Source organism: Manihot esculenta, chromosome 10, assembly GCF_001659605.2.
Source record: "Manihot esculenta cultivar AM560-2 chromosome 10, M.esculenta_v8, whole genome shotgun sequence".
NCBI classification, from domain to species: domain Eukaryota; kingdom Viridiplantae; phylum Streptophyta; class Magnoliopsida; order Malpighiales; family Euphorbiaceae; genus Manihot; species Manihot esculenta.
Genome location: NC_035170.2, coordinates 29391115 through 29409458, shown reverse-complemented (window position 1 = coordinate 29409458; position 18344 = coordinate 29391115). Strand labels below are relative to the sequence as shown.

The 18344-nt window shown below is 29.2% G+C and overlaps 2 protein-coding genes and 1 long non-coding RNA gene across 3 annotated transcripts; all 3 read right to left on the bottom strand.

The window, feature by feature from the left end:
* Positions 1–371: 371 nt before the first annotated feature.
* On the bottom strand, positions 372–906 carry LOC122724875. Its single transcript, XR_006352276.1, has 3 exons — positions 759–906; positions 588–652; positions 372–459 (listed from the first exon to the last, which is right to left on the bottom strand). It is a non-coding gene; the product is annotated as an uncharacterized LOC122724875 (long non-coding RNA).
* A 356-nt stretch (positions 907–1262) lies between these two features.
* Positions 1263–3962, bottom strand: LOC110624328 (probable LRR receptor-like serine/threonine-protein kinase At3g47570). The gene has a single exon (XM_021769426.1). The coding sequence runs from the start codon at positions 3960–3962 to the stop codon at positions 1263–1265; it is 2700 nt and encodes an 899-aa protein (XP_021625118.1).
* Positions 3963–9178: 5216 nt separating this feature from the next.
* LOC110624326 (receptor kinase-like protein Xa21) lies at positions 9179–17014 on the bottom strand. The gene is made up of 6 exons (XM_043960732.1): positions 16820–17014; positions 16411–16470; positions 11028–12463; positions 9838–10502; positions 9326–9733; positions 9179–9221 (listed from the first exon to the last, which is right to left on the bottom strand). Exons 1-6 carry the CDS (start codon positions 17012–17014, stop codon positions 9214–9216), a joined length of 2772 nt encoding a protein of 923 aa, XP_043816667.1. The 3' UTR covers positions 9179–9213.
* Between the last annotated feature and the right edge of the window lie 1330 nt (positions 17015–18344).

Sequence of the window (18344 nt, the reverse complement as noted above, 5' to 3'; positions counted from 1 at the left end):
ATTAATTGAGTTATAATGTTATTTTTTAATTTAATATTTTAATTGTATTTTAAAACTTATTTCTTAAATTGAGCCACGTTTGTTACACTAAAATCTAATAATTAACTTTTATTTATAATAATAATTAAAAAATACTATTTAATCTTTATATTATAAAAAAAATTATTTAATTTTTTAATTATAAAAAATATATTAAAAAATTTTCATCACTTTTAAAAAATTTTATTTATTAGTTTTTTCATTAATTTTGATCATAAAAAAAATTAAGTAAAATATTAGGATATATTTTGAAAAAATAAAATTTACATTGAAGAGAAGCAAATGAAAAGATTTCTCGTACAATCGAGAATGAAGTTTTCACTCCGTACATGTCGTAGAGAAATACTTTTTTTTTTTTTTCCAATGCAAACATCAACCTGCTATTTGCTCTGTTTATCCTGCCACTATTGCTTCTTCCACCTGCTTCCAGTATTACCAAAATTTTAGCCACCTTCATGTAAAATTCATGTATTCAACATATTTTTTTAAAAAAAAAAAAAAAAAAAAGTGGGTGAAACTAAGCTGTAAATCCATTGATAATCACTTACCCTTATAAACTCTGCTCTGCTCTGCTCCTTTAGCTGCCTCATTTCAAATTTCACACTTCATGATCCTATTGCAAGTTAGTAATTAGGAAAAAGAAGAGAGAGAAAAGGTTAAATAAATTCTTTTTTTTTTGGTTTCTTAAACAATTTTGTAAATTGGAAGCGATGAATAACTTGCTTGAGTGGAGAGGCCTGCTCTAGCTCCCATATAATACTTTCTGATTGATTGCAACTCATTGACTGCATCACTTATGGCCATTCTATCTTGAGGAGACTCCATGGAGCATCCTACTCCAACCTTCATCATCCTAATTAAGCATTCAATTTTCTCCCCATATCTTACTTGTGTTGGACCTTCATTCCTATTTAATCTTACTTCTTCTTCTTCATCTTCTTGCAATAGAATTGGATCCACAATCTCCACAGCATGATCAGGCAATGCCATCCTTGCAAAATCGTGAAGGTTGAGACCTTCTACAAATATATTATCAGTAGGTTTCTTTGATGTCATCATCTCCAATAACAGTATCCCATAGCTATAAACATCTCCGCTTGTTGATGGATCACTTCCTAGTCCATATTCTAGATTTATGAAAAGAAAAATGGAAAACAACAGTTAGAAATTGAATGTTGAAGCTAAATTAAGAATGTACGAGGAGGTGAGAGGGCAACCATGCATTAATTACCTGGTGCTGCATAACCAATTGTGCCTCTCACTCCCACTGAACTGCTGTGAATTGGACCACTGAGCTGAGAGAGGAACTTTGCTAGCCCAAAATCTCCAATATGAGCAACCATCTCATTGTCAAGAAGAATGTTGCTTGGCTTTAGATCACAATGAATGACTGGCTTTTGGCAGCCATGGTGAAGATAATCCAGTGCGTTTCCTACGTCTATGGCAATGTTTATTCTTTGGAGAAAGCTCAGGCTCCATTGTTCAGTTGGCTCGACATATATTTCCGAACTTGGATGCAACCACTTGTCCAAGTTCCCGTTCGGCATATACTCGTAAACAAGTGCCTTGAAATCATTTCCTTGAAAATCAATACTCGAGCAAGAAGTGATGGTCCTTACAAGATTACGATGACGGATGTTTTGCAAGACCTTGCACTCAGCCTTGAAACTTTTTGCAGCTCCTCTCCGTTGAGGGTTGAGTACTTTTACTGCAATGATGACTCCATCCTCCTCAAGGGTGCCTTTGTAGACAGATCCGAAACTACCAGCACCAAGCAAATTTGCTGTCGAAAACCCATCAGTTGCCTTGAGAATCTTTTGATAAGAAAGTTTTGGAAATGATTTTAATTCCAATGAGCTCGGAGATTGCATCCTTTTCTGCCTTTTGAACCAACAGTACAAGGAGGCTGACAAAATAAGCACACCAAGAATGCATGGAATTGTGATGACAGCTACTTTAATTACTTGAAGTAATTTTCTTTTCTTCGATACGTCGAAACTACATCTTGGCAGACGTAGTTCTTGAATGCCCCCACAAACCATCTTGTTACCTTCAAGTGATGTCGAACTCATATTTGCAAAAACACCTTCCGTTGGAACCTCACCCTCAAAATTGTTGAAAGAAAAATTCAAATATTCCAAGGCAAGTTTCCCTAAAAACTTTGGAATTGGACCAGACATGTTATTATTAGAAAGATCAAATCGTCTAAGGCCTCTTAATGACTCCAATGACATGGGTATGACACCATGAAAATTGTTATTGTCCATGAAAAGGAACTCAAGGCTACGACACTGACCAAGATTACTTGGAATTTCTCCAGACAACATATTTTGGGAAATATTCAGTTCATTCAAATTGAATAAATTGCCAATTTCCAAAGGGAGGGGTCCAACCAAATGATTTTGAAATAGAGATATGGAAATTAACATGGAAGCAATAGGAAAAAGTTGTTTTGGTATGAACCCAGTTAAATTATTCCTAGAAAGACCTATCCGTAGTAAGTTACGACAATTGCCTAAGCTAGACGGGATATTGCCTTGTAACATGTTAGTGTCCAATTGAAGATTAATCAAGAATGATAAGTTTCCAATAGATGAAGGAATTTTTCCAGATAATCTATTTCGATCAAGAAAGAGTTCCTGTAGTTTCTGAAGCTTACCGATTTCAGTAGGAATAGCTCCTGTAATTTGATTTCTTTGCAAGATTATTCTTGGTAAGTTAACAAGATCAAATAAGCCTAGGGGGAGGCTACCTGATATTCGATTATCTGCAATTGCTAGAAATCGAAGATTAGAAGAGAGATTGGCAACCGAATTAGGCAATGCTCCTGTAAACTGACTATGGGATAAATCCAAATATATCAAACTGCTACAGTTTGCCATAGATGCGATGAATTGTAAACCACCATTGAAATTGTTGTCTCCTAAAAATAAAATTCGCAACTGTTTGAGTAGTCCAAACTGGACAAGAACTTCTCCATTGAATTTGTTTCCTGACAAAGTCAATACTTGAAGTTCTGAAGCGTTGGATATTGACAGTGGAATTGATCCACTGAAGTAGTTATTGTCCAGTTGAAGCCGCTGTAGGTGCGGTAGGAGGATTCCAATGTCTGATGGGACACTTCCATGAAGCGAATTAAAAGCCACAGAGAAAATTTTGATGGACGAAATATTATACATGCATGGAGGGATGATACCTGAGAAATTGTTCAATTCAAGTCCGATCGTGGACAAGTGACTTAGTTGCCCCAGGACATCTGGAATACTTCCAATAAGAAAATTGTTAGTGACAGCCAACATTTCCAACAAGCTCATGTTCGCGATAGAAGGTGGAAGGCCGCCAGTCAAATAGTTTACATCGAGGTCAAGTACCCAAAGCTTACGCAAATTTGCAAGCTCGGTTGGAATTTGTCCTTCTAGCTTGTTGTTTTCTAAGAACAACAGCCTGAGGTTTGAACAGAGGGACAAGTTCCATGGAATTTTCCCTTCAACATGGTTGTAATACAGATCAAAAGCTTGTAGCCTAAACAAGCGACCAACTTCAGCTGGGATTTTTCCTTGGAGGCTATTGTTGCGGAGTCTTATCTGCCTAAGGAAACTCATGTTTCCTATATAAGGAGACAAAGAACCCACCAAGCCTTTATCTTCAAGATTAAGAATGGTAACTCTTCTGTGCTTGCGACCACATACGACACCTTCCCAATTACAGAAATGGGCAGAACCATTCCATGACCTCATGACATTTTGAGGGTCATGTACAATCTTTGCCTTGAATTCTAATAAAGCAAGATGATCGTTTTTATTCCCACCACCTGTGGTTACAGCATCAATATTAGAGGGAGTACTTTCCAAGCTCAGCTGCATGAAGAGCAAGAGGACAATGCATTTCAGAGAAAATGGAAAGAGAATGCTGAATCTCTTCATTTCTGAACACACAAGCGCTTCAGCTTTTTTTTTTTCTTGTTCTTTTCGTCTGTAGTATAAATATAAATATATATATATATATGAGGGAAATTTTCATAATTGCATTTCTCTTCCTTTAAAAAATTATTTGAGTGCCAAAATAATGAGATTTTCCACAGAGGGCAGCGGCAAAGACAGGTGTGGTAAGTACGGGGTTGAAATAAAAAAAAATTGATGGAATCAAATTAATTTAAATTTTTAGTTTGATTTTTTATTTATTTCGATTCGATTCGATTTTTAATTTTAAAATTTTCAGTTATTTTGATTCGATTCAATTTTAATCAGAAAAAAAAATTAAAAAAATCAAATCAAATCGATTAGTGATAATAATATATTATTTTCAATAATATAGAAAGATTAGATCATTTTAAAATTAAAATATTTTAATTATTTTTTAAAATATTAAAAATAAAGTGTAAAAAATTATTAAAATTTAAATTAATTAAATTAAATCGAATTAATTTGATTAAATTTCTAACTAAAATCGATTCGATTCAAATTTTATAAATATTAAAATTTTAATTTTTTAAATTATCTTATTTAATTTAATTTTAAATTAAGCCGATCGAATGATCGCAAACATGATAAAAACTGTGGCCAAACAAAATGTGAAGCACGAAATTAAGCACTAAGATTTTAAAATATTATTTTTGCACGCCAAAATAACGAGATTTTCCCCGACGCAGTAGGAAAGGGTTCATAATATGACTTTAAGTGGGAAAAACATTTTGAAAAAAATTACTTAACGTGTTTTGAGTTTTTGTGAAAGTTAAACAATATAGATAATTAGAGTGATTAAGAGTTTTCTAAATAAACATACTAAAAATTTTAATTTTATAAAATACAAAGATTATTTACCACTGGATTTCATACGCTCCGTTTTGAGCAAAACTTAAAAGAGACGAAACTAATTCAAAACTCTTAGAAATTCGTCTCGTTAGACCGATCTAATATTTTCGATCTTGGTTTAGACTCAGGAGATGGGTCGAATCATCCGCGAGCCTGAATCTCGTAAGGGAGAATCTAGCCCGGTGACATAATCGGAGAAAGGACATTAGACCCAATCACTTCACAGTTCTACCCGCATGCATGCCGAAAAAAATTAAATAGTCGTCTGACATAAAAATAAATTCTAATAATTCCGTATATATGGACGTACATAACAGGACATGTGGTACTATCGTTATGCGTCATTAACAGATAAAAGGGAAAGGACCTTCCTCTCGAGGACAAATTTAGACAATCACCATAAATTCTATTTTCTAAATCTCAAAATATCATAATATATAACTCTAATTGCATTTATTTGGGTATCTATATAAAATTGGAAAAGGGAGGAAAAAGCTTGAATTTGTAAATATACCCTTATAAATGTTTGATAATTACAAATTTAGTTTATGTTTTTATTTAAAAATTTTTTATTTCATTAGTCAATTATATTGATGTTCTAATAAATTGAAGAAATATTTTAACATTTAAATTCTATATACAATTAAATTTTAGTATAACATAAACATTTCAGAATTTATTAATAATAATAAAATAAAAATTAAAACTGAACATGCAAGATATATTGAATTAATTTAAACATTTGAATTTTATTATTTAAAAAAAAATAATATATATTAATTTTTTATTATAATAATTAAAATTTGGTATTATCAAAATAAAAAATTAATATTTTCTAATAAGAGTAAAATTTTATGAATAATATTATTTGTATTATTTTAAAATAAATTTATAAATGAAATAATTAACAATAAAAATATAATACATTCTAAAGAAATAGTCATATTTTTCAAATTATAAAATGAATAAATACAATTTATTTTAAAAATAAATAGTTTTAAATAAAATAAAATATAAAATTATTAAATTTAAAATTGTTTTTCCATTAAAAAATTATTTGAGTGCCAAAATAATAAGATTTTCCACAGCGTGTAGTGAGGGCAAAGGTGCCTAAAACTGTGGCCAAACAAAATGTGAAGCACGAAATTAAGCCCTAAAATTTTAAAATATTATTTTTGCATGCTTTCCACAACGCACTAGGAAAGTGTTCATAATACGACTTTATGTGGGAAAAAGATTTTTATAAATATTTGATAATTACAAATTTAGTTTATAAAATATTAACAATAAAAATATAATACATTCTAAAGAAATAGTCATATTTTTCAAATTATAAAATGAATAAATATAATTTATTTTAAAAAACAATAATTTTAAATAAAATAAAATATAAAATTATTAATTTTAAAATTGTTATTCCGTTAGAATAAACTTTTGTTTATCCAAATTTATATTATAATTGAAACTATAATAATTTTTAAAAAATATATGTTACTAATAATTTTATTAAATAATAAATATTAGTGAATAAAATTTAAAAAATTCGCATTCATTTATCATATTTTGTTTATTATAATAAAATTATTTAAACTAAATTTCATATAAAACATGATATAATATCAAAATATTATAAAATTCAAAAATAGAGTTTTATGGTATTTGAAAAAATCAGGTCTCTCTTCTTTTATTCCTTTTCCTCCACTCTATTATAATATCACATATTCCTGTCACTCAGATTTGGACTCGCAAAGTTTCTTCATCAACCACCTCACAGTAGCTCACTGGCAGCGAGAGGAACAATAGGCTATACAGCTCCAGGTTCACTTGACATATATATGCTAACTTTAATTTCTGTATAATTAACTACTAAATTCATAATCTTTACTTCTATGATTTTGTGGGATTACAGAATATGGTCTAGCAAATGAAGTGTCAGCAAATGGAGATATCTATAGTTTTGGGATTATATTGCTGGAGATGATGACAAGAAAGAAGCCAACAAATGTCAATTTTGGGGAGGGTGATGGTCTTCATAACTTCTGCAAAATGGCCTTTCCTGATCAAGTGTTGGAGATTGTAGACCCAATTCTTCTACAAGGAGATGAAGCAAGAAAAAATGATAAGCAAGGTTCAATCCAGACAAGAATTGATAACAAAAGTGAATGTCTAATCTCCATGATGAAGATTGGAATAGCATGCTCCATGGAAGCTCCTCAAGATAGAATGGGCATAAGTGATGCACTCAAAAACTTGCATTTGATCAGAAAGAATTGCACTCAAACTACAATGGTCAAGTGAGTCCATATCAATATTAACATCTCTTGAAAATTTGGCACACAAAAATTGGTGGGGTTTTTCTTACAACTCCTACTGTTATTTCTATATGGGATCATGTGTCTGATTGATTCAATATGTGGTAGGAAAATGAATGAATGCCTCCACCACGTCCACACCAAACAATCTGATTCAAATTGACTAAACAACTTTTTGGACTTACATTGGGCTGCACTTTTCCGTTAAATTTGTGTCGGCAAAATTAATACCGAATCAGATTTGATTCCTAACTCGGCGGAGCCGTATCTCACACAAATTTAAAATAGCATCCATTTAAATTATATAATTATATATATTATACTCAAATTTTATCAATAACATTATATTGATTTATATTTAAATAATATAAAAATTTTAATTTATAAAATTAAGTCAACAATAATATTAAATATGAGAATAATCATATATAAATATATAAATAATAATAATAACAATAACTTATTAAAAAATTTAATAATTTAAAAAAATATCTATTTAGAAAAATATATGATGAAAAATAAATAAATAAATTAATAATATAATATACAATTAAAAAATAGAGATATATAAATTAACAATGGTTATATAGTTTAATATATTTAATCCTTAAAAAATTTAAAAATTAAAGGAGATAGATAAATAAATATTAAAAATAAAATATTTATAACTTTTTCAATTAAAAAGTATTTATGATATTATTTGATATTTATTAATAGTATTTATTATTTTATTTTAAAAATATATTTTTATCTCATATATTAAATTTATTTTTACATATAGCAACAGCATTAATTTATTTTTTTATTATAAATTTAAAATAAAATTATATAATAACTATATTTTATAATATAGTTTATAAATGAGAGTATTATTAAATATATTTATAAAACTTATAAATTAGTTTAGCTTACGAGACTTTTAATAAATCCACTCGTAAGCCTCTTAATGAATTTGCTTGATAAGCGAATTTATTCGACGAGACTTTTAATGAGTTTATTCACAAATATGTTTAATATGAGCATCTTAATAAATTTGTTCGCGCTTATAAACTTTTTAATAAACTAATTCGTGAACCTTTTAATGAGTTAATTTGTGAATAGTCGAATATTACTGATCTCAAATTTGACTTGTTTAATAAACGAGATTAAAAATTAAATTCAAACTTGGTTGATTTAAAAAACGAGCTGAATCAAATTAAATTTTTATTAAATCGAATCTCGAATAACTCTAGTTTAATACATTTACGGTTTTAGGTATAAAATTTATTATAATAACAATACTAATTAACGTTTCTCCATACATTTATTGTATTTTAAAATCTATTTCTTATTTATTTATTTATTTTTGAATCAAACTATTTCTTATTTATTTAAAATTTAAATAATAATTGGTTTTCTTAATTTAATTAATTAATTGAGTTATAATGTTATTTTTTAATTTAATATTTTAATTGTATTTTAAAACTTATTTCTTAAATTGAGCCACGTTTGTTACACTAAAATCTAATAATTAACTTTTATTTATAATAATAATTAAAAAAAATACTATTTAATCTTTATATTATAAAAAAAATTATTTAATTTTTTAATTATGAAAAATATATTAAAAAATTTTCATCACTCTTAAAAAATTTTATTTATTAGTTTTTTCATTAATTTTGATCATAAAAAAAATTAAGTAAAATATTAGGATATATTTTGAAAAAATAAAATTTACATTGAAGAGAAGCAAATGAAAAGATTTCTCGTACAATCGAGAATGAAGTTTTCATTTCGTACATGTCCTAGAGAAATACTTTTTTTTTTTTTTTCCAATGCAAAGATCAACCTGCTATTTGCTCTGTTTATCCTGCCACTATTGCTTCTTCCATTCCACCTGCTTCCAGTATTACCAAAATTTTAGCCACCTTCATGTAAAATTCATGTATTCAACATATTTTTAAAAAAAAAAAAAAAAAGTGGGTGAAACTAAGCTGTAAATCCATTGATAATCACTTACCCTTATAAAGTCTGCTCTGCTCCTTTAGCTGCTTCATTTCAAATTTCACACTTCATGATCCTATTTCAAGTTAGTAATTAGGAAAAACAAAAGAGAAAAGGTTAAATAAATTTTTTTTTTTTTGGTTTCTTAAACAATTTTGTAAATTGGAAGCGATGAATTACTTGCTCGAGTGGAGAGGCCTGCTCTAGCTCCCATATAATACTTTCTGATTGATTGCAACTCATTGACTGCATCACTTATGGCCATTCTATCTTGAGGAGACTCCATGGAGCATCCTGCTCCAACCTTCATCATCCTAATTAAGCATTCAATTTTCTCCCCATATCTTACTTGTGTTGGACCTTCATTCCTATTTAATCTTGCTTCTTCTTCTTCATCTTCTTGCAATAGAATTGGATCCACAATCTCCACAGCATGATCAGGCAATGCCATCCTTGCAAAATCGTGAAGGTTGAGACCTTCTACAAATATATTATCAGTAGGTTTCTTTGATGTCATCATCTCCAATAACAGTATCCCATAGCTATAAACATCTCCGCTTGTTGATGGATCACTTCCTAGCCCATATTCTACAATTATGAAAAGAAAAATGGAAAACAACAGTTAGAAATTGAATGTTGAAGCTAAATTAAGAATGTACGAGGAGGTGAGAGGGCAACCATGCATTAATTACCTGGTGCTGCATAACCAATTGTGCCTCTCACTCCCACTGAACTGCTGTGAATTGGACCACTGAGCTGAGAGAGGAACTTTGCTAGCCCAAAATCTCCAATATGAGCAACCATCTCATTGTCAAGAAGAATGTTGCTTGGCTTTAGATCACAATGAATGACTGGCTTTTGGCAGCCATGGTGAAGATAATCCACTGCGCTTCCTACGTCTATGGCAATGTTTATTCTTTGGAGAAAGCTCAAGCTCCATTGTTCAGTTGGCTCGACATATATTTCCGAACTTGGATGCAACCACTTGTCCAAGTTCCCGTTCGGCATATACTCGTAAACAAGTGCCTTGAAATCATTTCCTTGAAAATCAATACTCGAGCAAGAAGTGATGGTCCTTACAAGATTACGATGACGTATGTTTTGCAAGACCTTGCACTCAGCCTTGAAACTTTTTGCAGCTCCTCTCCGTTGAGGGTTGAGTACTTTTACTGCAATGATGACTCCATCCTCCTCAAGGGTGCCTTTGTAGACAGATCCGAAACTACCAGCACCAAGCAAATTTGCTGTCGAAAACCCATCAGTTGCCTTGAGAATCTTTTGATAAGAAAGTTTTGGAAATGATTTTAGTTCCAATGAGCTCGGAGATTGCATCCTTTTCTGCCTTTTGTACCAACAGCACAAGGAGGCTGACAAAATGAGCACACCAAGAATGCATGGAATTGTGATGACAGCTACTTGAATTACTTGACGTAATTTTCTTTTCTTCGATACTTCGAAACTACATCTTGGCAGACGTAGTTCTTGAATGCCCCCACAAACCATCTTGTTACCTTCAAGTGATATCGAACTCATATTTGCAAAAACACCTTCCGTTGGAACCTCACCCTCAAGATTGTTGAAAGAAAAATTCAAATATTCCAAGGCAAGTTTCCCTAAATACTTTGGAATTGGACCAGACATGTTATTATTAGAAATATCAAATTGTCTAAGGCCTCTTAATGATTCCAATGACATGGGTATGGCACCTTGAAAATTGTTGTTGTCCATGAAAAGGAACTCAAGGCTACTACACTGACCGAGATTACTTGGAATTTCTCCAGACAACATGTTTTGGGAAATACTCAGTCCATTCAAATTGAATAAATTGCAAATTTCCAAAGGGAGGGGTCCAACCAAATGATTTTGAAACAGAGATATGGAAATTAACATGGAAGCAATAGGAAAAAGTTGTTTTGGTATGAACCCACTTAAATTATTCCTAGAAAGACCTAGCCGTAGCAAGTTACGACAATTGCCTAAGCTAGACGGGATAGTGCCTTGTAACATGTTAATGTCCAATTGAAGATTAATCAAGGATGATAAGTTTCCAATAGATGAAGGAATTTTTCCAGATAATCTATTTTGATCAAGAAAGAGTTCCTGTAGTTTCTGAAGCTTACCTATTTCAGTAGGAATAGCTCCTGTTATTTGATTTCTTTGCAAGATTATTCTTGGTAAGTTAACAAGATCAAATAAGCCTAGGGGGAGGCTACCTGATATTCGATTATCTGCAATTGCTAGAAATCGAAGATTAGAAGAGAGATTGGCAACCGAATTAGGCAATGCTCCTGTAAACTGATTCTGGGATAACTCCAAATATATCAAATTGCTACAGTTTGCCATAGATGCGATGAATTGTAAACCACCATTGAAATTGTTGCCTTGTAAAAGTAAAATTCGCAACTGTTTGAGTAGTCCAAACTGGACAAGAACTTCTCCATTGAAATTGTTTCCTGACAAAGTCAATACTTGAAGTTCTGAAGCGTTGGATATTGACAGTGGAATTGATCCACTGAAGTAGTTATTGTCCAGTTCAAACAACTGTAGGCGCGGTAGGAGGATTCCAGTGTCTGATGGAACACTTCCATGAAGCGAATTAATAGCCACAGAGAAAATTTTGATGGACGAAATATTATACATGCATGGAGGGATGATACCTGAGAAATTGTTCAATGGAAGTCCGATCGAGGACAAGTGACTTAGTTGCCCCAGGACATCTGGAATACTTCCAGTAAGAAAATTGTTAGGGACAGCCAACATTTCCAACAAGCTCATGTTCGCGATAGAAGGTGGAAGGCCGCCAGTCAAATAGTTTACACCGAGGTCAAGTACCCAAAGCTTACGCAAATTTGCAAGCTCAGTTGGAATTTGTCCTTCTAGCTTGTTGTTTTGTAAGATCAACAGCCTGAGGTTTGAACAGAGGGACAAGTTCCATGGAATTTTCCCTTCAACATGGTTGTAATACAGATCAAAAGCTTGTAGCCTAAACAAGCGACCAACTTCAGCTGGGATTTTTCCTTGGAGGCTATTGTTGCGGAGTATTATCTGCCTAAGGAAACTCATGTTTCCTATATAAGGAGACAAAGAACCCACCAAGCCTTTATCTTCAAGATTAAGAATGGTAACTCTTCTGTGCTTGCGACCACATACGACACCTTCCCAATTACAGAAATGGGCAGAATCATTCCATGACCTCATGACATTTTGAGGGTCATGTACAATCTTTGCCTTGAATTCTAATAAAGCAAGATGATCGGTTTTATTCCCACCACCTGTGGTTACAGCATCAATATTAGAGGGAGTACTTTCCAAGCTCGTCTGCATGAAGAGCAAGAGGACAATGCATTTCAGAGAAAATGGAAAGAGAATGCTGAATCTCTTCATTTCTGAACACAGAAGCGCTTCAGCTTTTTTTTTTTCTTGTTCTTTTCGGCTGTAATATATATATATATATAGATGAGGGAAATTTTCATAATTGCATATCTCTTCCTTTAAAAAATTATTTGAGTGCCAAAATAATAAGATTTTCCGCAGCGTCCAGCGGTAAAGGTTGATTTGATCGAATTTTATTAAATTGAAAAATTGATTGAATTAAATTAATTTAAATTTTTAATTATTTTTTTACTCATTTTAATTTGATTTGTTTTTAATTTTAATTTTTTTTATTATTTCAATTCGATTTAATTTTAGTCAGAAAAAATAAAAATAAAATCAAATCTAACTAATTTATTTGTGATAATAATATATTATTTTTAATAATATAAAAAAATTAGATCATATTAAAATTAAAATATTTTAATTAATTTTTAAAGTATTAAAAATAAAGTGTAAAAAATAAAAAGAAAAGTTATTAAAAAATTAAACAGATCAAACAGAATCGAATCGATCAGACCGATTCAATTCGATTGAATTTTTAATTCAAATCGATTCGATTCGATTTTTATAAATATTAAAATTTCAATTTTTAATTTATTTTATTCGGTTTGATTTTAAATCGAACCGATCAAATGGTTGCAAAAGTGTCACGAACTGTGGCCAAACAAAATGTGAAGCACGAAATTAAGCACTAAGATTTTAAAATATTATTTTTGCACGCCAAAATAACGGGATTTTCCCCGACGCAGTAGGAAAGGGTTCATAATATGACTTTAAGTGGGAAAAACATTTTGAAAAAAATTACTTAACGTGTTTTGAGTTTTTGTGAAATTTACTTATTTATTTTTATTTTAAATTCACTCAATTAATAATTGTCTGTATACTTTATAATATTAAAGTACTTAATTCTTTTATAAAAAAAAAAAACATTAGTCAAATGTTTATTCTAGATAATAAAAAAAATTAAAAAATATAAATATTTAAAATTATAAGAATTTATGTATAATTAAAATTACAAAGTTAAACAATATAGATAATTAGAGTGATTAAGAGTTTTCTAAATAAACATACTAAAAATTTTAATTTTATAAAATACAAGATTATTTTAATAATAATTTTTATGATGACCATTGAATTTTGTACGCTCCGCGAAACTTAAAAGAGGTGAAATTGATTCAAAATTTTTAAAATTCCGTCTCGTTAGACCGATCCAATATTTTCGGTCTTGGTTTAGACTCAGGGAATAGGTCGAATCACCTGCGAGCTTGGATCTCGTAAGGAAGAATCTAGTCTGGTGACATAACAGGAGAAAGGACATTAGATCCAATCACTTTGCAGTCCTATCCGTATGCGCGTCAAAAAAAATTAAATGGCCGTCTGATATAAAATTGAATTCTAATAATTCTGTACGTACGGACGTATATAACAAGACATGTGACACTACCATTATGCGTCACGAGCAGATAAAAGGGGAAGGGCCTTCCTCTCATAAATATCAGAATATCAGAATATATAACTGCAACAGAGTTTGCATTTATTTGGGTATCTATATAAAATTGGAAAAGGGAGGAAAAAGCTTGAATTTGTAAATATACCCTTATGAATATTTGATAATTACAAATTTAGTTTATTTTTTTATTTAAAATTTTTTTATTTCATTAGTCAATTATATTGATTTCTAATAAATTGAAGAAATATTTTAACATTTAAATTCTATATACAATTAAATTTTAGTATAACATAAACATTTCAGAATTTATCAATAATAATAAAATAAAAATTAAAACTGAACATGCAAGATATATTGAATTAATTTAAACATTTGAATTTTATTATTTAAAAAAAAATAATATATATTAATTTTTTATTATAATAATTAAAATTTGGTATTATCAAAATAAAAAATTAATATTTTCTAATAAGAGTAAAATTTTATGAATAATATTATTTGTATTATTTTAAAATAAATTTATAAATGAAATAATTAACAATAAAAATATAATACATTCTAAAGAAATAGTCATATTTTTCAAATTATAAAATGAATAAATACAATTTATTTTAAAAATAAATAGTTTTAAATAAAATAAAATATAAAATTATTAATTTTAAAATTGTTTTTCCATTAAAAAATTATTTGAGTGCCAAAATAATAAGATTTTCCACAGCGTGTAGCGAGGGAAAGGCGCCTAAAACTGTGGCCAAACAAAATGTGAAGCACGAAATTAAGCACTAAAATTTTAAAATATTATTTTTGCATGCTTTTCACAGCGAACTAGGAAAGTGTTCATAATACGACTTTACGTGGGAAAAAGATTTTTATAAATATTTGATAATTACAAATTTAGTTTATAAAATATTAACAATAAAAATATAATACATTCTAAAGAAATAGTCATATTTTTCAAATTATAAAATGAATAAATATAATTTATTTTAAAAAACAATAATTTTAAATAAAATAAAATATAAAATTATTAATTTTAAAATTGTTATTCCGTCAGAATAAACTTTTGTTTATCCAAAATTATATTATAATTGAAACTATAATAATTTTTAAAAAATATATGTTACTAATAATTTTATCAAATAATAAATATTAGTGAATAAAATTATTTAAACTAAATTTCATATAAAACATGATATAATATCAAAGTATTATGAAATTCAAAAATAGAGTTTTATGGTATCTGAAAAAATCCGTTTCCTCCTTTTCTATTTCTTTTCTTTTTGTCCTATTGTAAAGCATGACCGCCACCCTATTATAATTTCTTTTTCTTTTGTCCTACTCCTTTTATCTTACTGTAACACATAATCGACTGTCACCCTACTATAATACACTACAAAAATTTTCAGAATTACCAACGGATTACTAATGGATTACGATCCGTTGGTAATCATGTAAAAATCCGTTGGTAAACGAATTACCAACGGATTACTAACGGATTACGATCCATTGTTAAAAAGCTCGTTGATAAATTTTTACCAACGGCTTTAAAGTCTGTTAGTATTATTAACGGATTTACTAACGGAATTTTCATTAGTAATACTAACGGATTTACTAACGGATTTTAAATCCGTTAGTAAATTGAGAGAAAAATAATTTATTAACCGATTTTAAATCCGTTGGTAAATCCGTTAGTAAATCTATTGAAAATTTTAAAATAATTATTATTTTAATTAAATAATAAATTTCATTATTAATATTATTTTTTATTTATTATTTCAATTAAATAATAAATTTCATTATTAATATTTTTTTTTATATCACCGCCGCTCTATTATAATATCACATTTTTCTGTCACTTCGATCCATACATACGGATGTATAAGCATACTGCTATTTAATTTTGCGCTATTTAATTCTTCCAGCGTACTGATAGAACTGCGAAATAATTAAACATGCTCTCCTACTTTTTTATCAGGCTAGATCATTCTCTGATAAACCCGCGCATGATCCGCGTATAGGTCTGTTCGACCTACTTTAGTTACGGAATATGCAATATTGACCGGTCTTTTTAGAAGTTCTGATGGATTTTAAATTTATATTTTTCTCCAAAGACTGACCTCACCCCGAGTGTTAAAAGCCTGGCGATCATCAGTATTATTGATGTTATTCTAATTTAACTGCTAGTTTACCAGCCGGAGTATCTCTTTTTTATCCTGCAAGAATCTTTATTTCTTTCTTTCTTCTATACAAAACAGTGAAGCAATCTGATATACACAAAAATTTCCTTGGCAATACAAAAACAATTCTATTCTGTAAGTTGATCCAGTGTTAGAGACAACTTTCTATTTATGCTCAATTTCACTGAATGATATTAGTTTGTAAGATTTAAGGGATTTCTGCAACTGGTACACTCGTATATTTACAAGTAAAACTTTCAAACTTCCCACCATTTTCTTTCACCTCTGTCCATGAAATCTTCCACTTCTCGTAGAGACTTAACCTGCATTGAAAAAGACGCATTGCAGATGCATCAAACAGACACCCTTTATATCAAATAATAGAAGTTTGGGGAATTAAAATGCTCTCATAAAAAGAAAACGAAAAATAGTTAGAAGGTAGAAGGCAGATGATATAAAAACAAGACGGATCATCTGGGCAGTGTATTGCATAAGGAAAGCGGCTAGTTAATCGTTCGTGTTATGATTTTCTGCCATAGAAAGTTGATAACAGAATAAATGAAGATTATCTTATGGACTCCTACATCTAATCTAGCTTTCTCAAGCTACAAAACTGACAGTATTACATTTTCTTTCTATTAGAATTGCCTTTTAACAAAAATTGAATCTCACTTGATCTATGCCAACACCATCTCTGATCATAATTCTAGACAACTGCATGTTGGAGGAAAAAACAGCCAAAAGAAAAAACCTTTCTGCTTCAATACTCCTCTTTGCAAGCATAAGTGTCAAGAAGACTGGAACCGTTGCAGCACCCATTATCCATTGTGATCTAAAACCGAGCAATGTTCTTCTTGATGATGACATGGTTGCTCATGTTGGCGATTTCGGACTCGCAAAGTTTCTCCATCAACCACCTCACAGTAGCTCACTGGTAGTGAGAGGAACAGTAGGCTATACAGCTCCAGGTTCACTTGACATATATATGCTAACTTTAATTTCTGTATAATTAACTACTAAATTCATAATCTTTACTTGTATGATTTTGTGGAATTACAGAATATGGTCTAGCAAATGAAGTGTCAGCAAATGAATGAAAGCCTCCATCACGTCCACATCTGTGGGCAAAAGAAAATTTTAATGGTATATATTGATTAATTTAGAAATTATTAAATAATATGAATTAATTATTTTAAATCAAATAGAAAATGAGTTTAAAAAAAAAGTAATTATATAATAATTTTAAATAAAATAATTAATAAAAATGAAATTCTATAATAAAAATCAAATAGTGCTTAATTTATTTTAATAAGCAATGAAATTATAATTCCGTTGCTATTATAATTAACAAGAAGAAACATAGAAACATAATATTTGTATTATAAATGTTTGCTAAGTTTTTTCTTGGGTAGCGTTAGAAACATAATTAAAATACAAGATACTTAAAATAAATTAATATTTTAGGAAAAATAAGTAAAACTATCACTTTTTGTTATTGAGCTCTTATTCTTTTTCTATAAATTATTAAATGAAAAAAAATTAAAAATATAATTAAAAAAATTATGGATAGATGAAAGGTAAAGAATTGGAAAAAATAATGAAATAATGACATGTAGCTTTTTTGCTTTATTATTGTTTTCCTTGCAATTTTTTTTTCATCTTTTCTTAGATTTGTCATTATTTTATAATAATAATAATAATATAAAATAAGAAAAATGGATAATTTTAAGTAAAATATGGGTTTATTTGTGTGTTTTTTAATATGGTGTCTAGGGTTTCTATGCCTTCTAACGAGGTCGGGAGGTTTTGTTTTAATTTTGCTATATGGGTGTAATGGTACTATCTTGTTAAGTTTTCATGAATCCTTAATAATATTTTTGAAATAAAAAAAAGAAAAATGCATCTTCAGTGGTACCAGCAACAGCGAGCTTTAGTTAAAAAGTGATCATGAAACTATTTGCTATAGTTTTGGGTGTATTCGAGCGGACTTAAATTTAAAATAAATTTGATTAATAAAAAATTTTAAAACTGAGTTTGAAATCCAGTTTAAAATTTTTAGTTTAAACTCAATTCATAATAAATTAATTTATTAAAGTCAATTTAAATTTGAAATTATAACTTTATTTATTAATAAATTTATTTAACTTAAATTTAATTAATTTAAATTTTTAAATTTTTAAACCAAAAAAATAAAATA